The sequence below is a fragment of the Muntiacus reevesi genome, chromosome 4 (assembly GCF_963930625.1).
Source record: "Muntiacus reevesi chromosome 4, mMunRee1.1, whole genome shotgun sequence".
NCBI classification, from domain to species: Eukaryota; Metazoa; Chordata; class Mammalia; order Artiodactyla; family Cervidae; genus Muntiacus; species Muntiacus reevesi.
Genome location: NC_089252.1, coordinates 33,534,423 through 33,542,332, shown reverse-complemented (window position 1 = coordinate 33,542,332; position 7,910 = coordinate 33,534,423). Strand labels below are relative to the sequence as shown.

At 35.2% G+C, this 7,910-nt stretch overlaps 1 protein-coding gene across 2 annotated transcripts in view; it reads right to left on the bottom strand.

Moving 5' to 3' along the window:
* The window catches only part of ROCK1 (Rho associated coiled-coil containing protein kinase 1), a 118,802-nt gene that overhangs the window by 9,828 nt on the left and 101,064 nt on the right, over nt 1-7,910 (bottom strand). For both annotated transcript variants that reach the window (XM_065932490.1, XM_065932491.1), the window contains 5 exons: nt 6,090-6,255; nt 4,379-4,472; nt 3,621-3,709; nt 806-994; nt 49-208 (listed from right to left, as the gene is read on the bottom strand). In XM_065932490.1, the coding sequence (XP_065788562.1) occupies nt 49-208; nt 806-994; nt 3,621-3,709; nt 4,379-4,472; nt 6,090-6,255 (698 nt within the window). The remainder of the gene's footprint in view (nt 1-48; nt 209-805; nt 995-3,620; nt 3,710-4,378; nt 4,473-6,089; nt 6,256-7,910) is intronic.

Sequence of the window (7,910 nt, the reverse complement as noted above, 5' to 3'; positions counted from 1 at the left end):
CCATGATGTTTTAGTAAGCTTGAATGAAGTAACAGAAATTATTCTTACCTGGAAGATTTCCATCAGTTTCATCAGCACTGGGAAAACTAGCAACACTTGTAGAATCTGAAAGGTCCAAAAGTTTGGCACGCAGCTGCTCAATGTCACTCTCTTTGCTGGCCAACTGCATCTGAAGCTCATTCTTATGTGTACATTCTTCTACCAATTGCTATTTAAAAAAATTAAAAAGTACCAAGATAATATAAAGAATTAAGTTCAAATCTCCAACATTAGAAACTAAGAATCAGTGGAATTATAAAATAAGTAACCTAGAATTGCTAATACTAAAAACTGACTATGAACTTCACGAATGTTTACTACCACAGACTGTAATACAACTATAAAAATGCAAGTTCTCTTCCTCAGGAATACACTGCGTGCATAAGCTCCTTTTCTCTTTGCTTTAAAAAAGTATTTTTTTTTCTTCTAAAACATAAAGCATTAAAAACCAAACCCAAACACCTGTTAAAACAATAGAAAATGATTTTATGGTTCCAAATGAAAGTGTAAACAATACAGAGGAAAACCCTTGGTGGTTTCTCCAAAAGTAGCATTTCTAATCAAGCAGATGCTAAGGGGTAAAAATTACTCAAGTTATAGTTAATAGAGTATTTTCCTAGTTTGTCAAGATCATGGTTCATATTAGAGTAACAGTAATCAAACTGGAAGAATATAAACTTAAATATGCATTTTTTATACTGAACAAACTAACCAAGATACACAGCTAGGTTATACACAGGGGTGACAGAGGCGCGCACAAACCTACCGCCTGCATTTCGTTCAGCTCCTTCTGATGTTTCACTACCATTTGGTTGAACTTCTCTCTTTCCTGGTTGAGTTCAAGTTGGAGCTTTCGGTTTTCTTTTTCTTTCTTTCTCAAATCCTGTGTATTTGCTTTCTTTCTATCAATTTTAAAGTCCTTTCGATTCATTATTTCTGCCAACTTGTTAACAGCCTATTATGATATTAAAATGTTATTAATAAAGTTCTTCATTGTAGCTATTCAATTTAAGCCTCCAGTAAAAAAAAATTTTTTTTTCCCTTCAAAATCAGGAAGCAGGACCTTTTGTGTATGTGAAAATTGGGAGAACCTAATGAAGTTGGAATATGATAACTGGTAGCACAAGTAACTATTACTGATTCATCTCATTGTTCAAATGTTTAACAAGAACCAGATAGGCTTACAAAAATCCAGTTACTGCTCAACAATTATTCAGCACTTACTATACTGCATGTAAGCACTCTGATAGGCATTAGATATAAGGACAAAAAATACAGTTAACCCCAAAGACATCCTAGTCTGGCAGAGGAGCTGGAAAGCAAGCATGACAGTGTTGAGTGGAAAATCAGGAGAAAGCAGCAAGCAAGGTGCTACAGCAGCAGTACCTAACTGAGACTCGGGGAGGTCACGGAAGGCTTCCTGAAGGACCTGCATTTGTGTCCACGTATGCTTCTTAAAAAGACCAACAGGAATCGCATGAGCAAAGAAGAAATGGTATTAAGGAGGGGAGCCAAGGATGACACAAGAATTAGAGGAAACAGTACACAGGCAAGAAGGCTCAAGATAATTTTTTTCTTTTAGACAAGTAGGAGAGCAGGGGAACGAGGCACCATATTCAGACCCTTCTGAATGTGAATGGGGTTGTAAATATAGTTGAGGCTAACCCCTTTTGCCAGAAGTAAAAAATATATTCTAAATAAGACAGGACTGTTAAAAGCACAGGATATTAGCTACGTAAACCACAAAACATAAGCTAGGGTATATCTGTCCTGTATTAGTTTAAAAAAAAATCAGATTTTCCCATCAAGATAGAACAAATCCCTAACCACTATCATTTCCATGTAGATTAGATCCCATCAAGGATAAAGAACCCTTGAGTAATTTTTTTAGTGCAGTAAAAGCTTATTTCACTGAACTAACCAAAAATAATCACAGAAGTATAATGTGAAAAACATGAAAAGCTATTACAGTTATCACTCATCAAAGACTATCTCTGCTAAAGCCTTCTCTTTTCTTTCAATCTACTGGGTATATATCCTTCTAGACTTTTCCTAAAACTATAAGTAGATAATATATAAATGTTTCAATTTTAAATGGAATTTTGCAGTACACTATGTGCTGCAACTTGCTCTCTAAATTTAATACTGTATTAAATATCACAGTAAATACTATTTCTGTGTCATTACATGTAGATCTACTTCATTAATTTCTAGTGACTTCTTTGCATCTCATTGTATGGGTTAGTTTAAGTTTTTCACTTTTAAAAATAATGTTGTAGCAATTTTGTTTGTGAATATTTCTTTTGAGAATTTATGGAAGTATTTAAATAGGATAAATTCGTAAATGAGCACATACTGGGTCACAGAATATGCACATTCAAATGCTTTCTTCTGTTAAACTGTTTTTGTATGAATGAACTTTCCCCATATGCTTATAATACTCAAAGCTGAGTATCACGTCTCATTAAAACCTGTCAATTTGATTGTCAAAAAGATATCTCATTATTGTTTCCATTTTTATTTCTTGCTTTACTACTGTGGTTGAACCTTTCCTGTTTTGGTCACACCTTGAGGCATGTGGGATCTTAGTTCCGTGACGAGGATCAAACATGTGCCTCCTGCAGTGGAAGCACAGAGTCTCAACCACTGGATCACCAGTAAGTCCCTACGGTTGAGCCTTTTAAAACAATCTTCACTGCTTCTTTTTTCTCCAGTGTCCCTTGGCTTTTTCTTTTTTCTACTGAACTGTCTTTTTTCCTATTTGCAGATCCTCTTTATATTTATCCATATATGCTGTAAATACTCGTCCTAGTTCATTTTCTTTCAACTTACATTCTTTTGGAGTATGTCCAAGAATAAATGTCAGTCTTTTCTTCATAGTCTATGTTTACAGAGAGAAGTAAAATCTCCACTGAAGGATATTCAATGACTACTAAGTGCATTTTTGAAAAATTACTTTAGCTGAAGGATTACTGAGCGTAAACTAGTGGTAAAGAGCTCTAAGTACAAAATATTTTACTGTAATTAAAAAAAAAGTCAACTGAGGTACACAGTAACTTTTGAAGAATTTAAAACTACTGGATGACTTAGTACAATGATAAGATACCAAGTTTTAGCTGCAAAATACAAAGCAAAATGATACATCCACCCCTTTTAAGTTTCTTACTCCCCATTCTTCTCTTTCTTGTCATTCTTCTCTCTTGACTTCAGTTAAGCATATGCTTTCTCCTCATTAAGTTTTCCTACTGTCAATTATGGGTCCTCCATACAATCTAAAACATATTTTTTACTAATCAGATAACTAGACAAATTAGCTTTCTTAACTCAACTGAAATTCTATTTCCTGAATAAGACTTCTACATTTAACGAAGAAAGAATATTACATTATTTGTTCCAATGACTTGACAATCTCCGTTTTAAGAAAAAGGACATGAGGAGCAAATATTAACTTCTGAATATATGATACTCAAATACAAACATATGGGGAAGGCTGAGCACATGTATACCTGTGTTTTTTGTTTTTTTTTATTAGTTGAAGGCTAACTACTTCACAACATTTCAGTGGGTTTTGTCATATATACCTGTGTTTTAAGGGTTCGTTCTGTATTGATATTCTTTTCAAAGGCAGCCTTAAGGATATTGATCTCCTCCTCCTTCTTCAATTTATATTCTGTCAACAAATTATATAAAATGTCATATATGCCATTAATTTCTGCCTTGCAAACTAACATATAATGTCCTTCATTATTCAAATTAGTATATACTACATAGTAACTTTCAGTGACTTCATTAAATAATTCTTTTTTTCAGTTTATTGAGGTATAACAGACAAAATTTTAAGATTTTAAAATGTACAATGTGAAGAACTGATATATGTATACACTGTGAAAGGATCCCCCCACAATCAATTTAATTAACACATACATCACCTCATATATATACCTTTTTGTGGGGGGAGTGATGCTGAGAATATTTAAATTCCCTAAAATAATACTTAGGGGCTTCCCTGGTGACTTAGACAGTAAAAAATTCACCTGCAATGCAGGAGACCTGGGTTCAATCCCTGGGTCAGGAAGAGCCCCTAGAGACGGGCATAGCTACCCACTCCAGTATTCTTGCCTGGAGAATTTCATGAACAGAAGAGCCTGGTGGGCTACAGTCCATGGGGTCGCAAAGAGTTGGACACAACAGAGTGACTAACTCTATTCAAGATAATACTTAAGGCTACACAAGTTATTTAACATATGAAAACAAATTCTTCAAAACCCTAACACACAACAAAGATTTACCTCTAAACTTGATTTTAACGTTACAATTTTTTTTTAAAAATCATACATACCTTCCTCTGCCTTCCTCATTTTATCAGTTATCTCTTCATTTTCTTTTCTTAATAATTCAATATCTTTGGTTAGCATGCTGTTCGTTTCTTCAAGCTAAACAAAGCACATAAAGGCTGAAGTTGTATAATCTCTTTGCTACTCTCATATTGAAAAAAATAATCTTTAAACAAATACTTGCACTTTCCACAGACAAGGACAGGTCAGACACTGCTTAACTATAAAAATGTCTGGTTTCCAATTTGAAATATGTGGAAGTAATTGAAAATATTTTAGAGTAACTGTTAACTTCCAAAAATTATTTCAATGTGCATGTATACATACATAGTCATACAAATGAAAGGAATACAAAACGTAATGAAATAATAAGACTAAACACTAAGAAATGTACATTTAGTTCTGTCTCTGTGACCCTCAGCAAGTCACAATCTTTCTGGGCCTCAGTTTCTTCATCTGAATAATGGTGACAAAAAGGACAATTTAAAATGTTTGACTGATTACCAAATGGCTATTAGCATAAAAGATACCACTGTGGGCCCATATATTTCCTCCCCGTTTATTCCTTCCCTGACCCTACCCAGACTGCACTGTGTGATAAAATCACTTCTTTGTCATTAAGGGCTTTGTAGGTAGTAGATATTATTTAATAACCAGAAGTGGCCTCTATGCTCTGTAGTCCCCAAACAATGATGAAGACTTTTGCTGACATATTCCTGATTCCCACAAGACTAGTGACCCATTCATAAATCTTGACTTAGGAACGCACTTTCTATCTTTAAGCACATGCCTCCCAAACCTTAGGTTAACTATAAAATTGTCCCAATGGTCCTCTGGTGGTGTGGAGTGCAGCCGGGAATGCTTCTAGATCATTGTCTGCATGAAACTCCATGAGTACTGGACCCATATTAACCTGTCCAAAGACCGTACAGAGCTGCCTGTCTTGCCGTTTTAGTCTAAAGATACCTTCTCAATTCAGTGGGCACTTTTCATTCTCTCTGCCCTCCAACAATTACTTTCAGTAATTTACTTTTTCCCCATTCTATTTATATGACTGCATTTAATCTTCATAAGAATCCTATGACATAGGTATTATTTTTATTTTATAGTGAAGAATCTGAGGCTTGAAGAAGTCCAAGCAAACTGCCAAGATGACGTAACTTCTTAGAAGCAAAGCTGGGGTTTGAATTCAGATCTACTTACAACAGAGCACTTCATGGTGGCTTTACCACCAAGAAGAAAACTCTAATTCCTCCTTCTAGCCCCATAATCTATTGACCATACTATACATTTCAGGAATAGACAACTGTTAGTAGTAATGGTTTCTCTATAATGGATCTGTAGATATCCACAAAGAATTTTTGTGGATATCCACATCCCAAAAGAGCATCTCTGAATTTTATAGGATTTTGGCCATGAAATCAGTTGCAATTTATTAAGATAATAAAGCAAATGAATTTAAGGTTAAGTATTTCTTCATATAAACTATATAAGATCTATAACCAGAAAGGGGGGAAAAACCCAATATACTGAGTAAGAATTTAAATTATTAACAATTGTTTTAGATTATATAAACTATTTTATATATGCATACAAGTAGACCATTGTGTGTAAGGAAATACTCATGCACATACACTTACCCAAACACTTTAAAATGTGGCCTGTTTAGATTTTTCAATTAATTTTAATCACATAACTTAGCTAACTATCACTTACCCGACTAAGAGTGTGATCTTTATCTGTAATCTCTTGTCTATTTCTTGAAGCAGCTTTCTTGCTTTCTTGGGTCAGTTCAAAATACTGCTCTTCCAGAAGCCCTCGAGCCAACTGCTCAGATTCAGCCTTTGTTTCCGCTAGATCCAACTGAGTAGCAAGAGTTTCTCTGGTAGATTTAAGACAGAGATGAGTATAAACAAATCCAATTCATTCTTCCAACTATATGGTTAAAAACACAATTCTATTTAAATGATAAAAGAATTAAGTATTTTATTGCTTAAAACAAACCCTGAACCCATGACAAACTTTCTAGAAAAGTAATCTCTCACACTTTGAAAAAGGATGCTAAAATTTTGTACGTGTTATCTTGCTTAACTAAGAAAAGGTAATAGAACAATGGCAAGCAGTCTACTGAAAAGGAATTTGCTGGGATCTGGAAGGAAAGGCAGCATGGCACAGTGGGGAAGTCACTGGCTTGTAAATCAAGAGGCCAGACCTAGACCCTGATCCCCTTCTATCCCCATTCTATTCCACTGGGTAGGGACACTAGGCAAGTTCCTTACACTTAATAAGAACTCAACTTAATCAAATCCATAAAATGAGAGGATTAAGCTACATTATTTTTGAGGTCCCTTCCAGCTCTGAAATTTAATGAGATTATGAAGATTTATAAATAGATTTGCAAACCACTATAACTATTCTAGGAATGCTCCTTGGGAATAACTCTTGAAAGCCTTTCAGAATTGACATTCGGACCACAACCAGACCACTGCAGTCTGCCTGCTCTTCCTAGGAAGAGAAACTGTCTTCAATAAGTTATCTCGGTCATAACTGTAACCTGCACACACAGTAGGTGCTCAATAAATGTTTATTAAATAAATGAATGACTTCCACCTACTTTCTATTAAGGAAGTAATACAAATAAAATTTTCTGCCTCAAGCCTAAAGAGGAAGACATATAGTAACTACAAAAAATAGTAATAATATTCATTCTTTTGTCCAACAAATATTTAAAGTTCCTATGTGCCAAACACTGTTCTGGGATTTAAGGCATACAGCAGTAACAAACTCCTTGCCCTCAGAAAGCATATATTAGCAAGGTGAGACAATTTAAAGAAATGAATGATATATAGTACGCCACAGAGAACAATAAAAGGAAAGGTGAAGTGGCTGTAAGGTGTGGTCACTATTCTATTGAGGGCGATCAAGAATGCCTCTTTGCTAAGCTGATATTTGAGAAAATAAAAGAAGGAAGAGAGGAGCCACGCAAGTATCTGGGAATGCTTTTAGGCAAAGGGAACATCTAATAAATGTTCTGAAGGAAGCTAATGTGAGGGGTGTCAGGGGTGGTTGTGAGATGTGGTAAGTGAATTGGGGAGAAAGAACAAGTGTTAGAAGGCTTTCTAAAACAACAGAGGGACTCTGACTTTTATTCTGAGTGTTCCATTTTAAAGAGATCATTCAGGCTGCTGGTTAAAATCAGACTTAGTAGGGGGACAACGGCAGAAGCGGCAAGACAGTGGCAGAAGCAGCGAGCAGAAGCAGTAAGGAGACACCTGAAGTAATCAAGACTGGAGATGATGGCAATTTGGATCAAGTTGGTAAATGATGGAAAGTGGTGAGAAATGATCAGATTCTGGACAGGCTTTTTAGTTACAGCTAGGATATACTGATGGATTGCAAGCAGAATATAAGAGTCTAAGATGACGTCAACTTTTGGATTTAGCAACTAGGACTAACAAAACAGCTAATATTGACATGGGGAAGACAGCAAGGAGTAGGCTGGGGAGTAAGGCATTTTTTCTGGACATGTTATATATG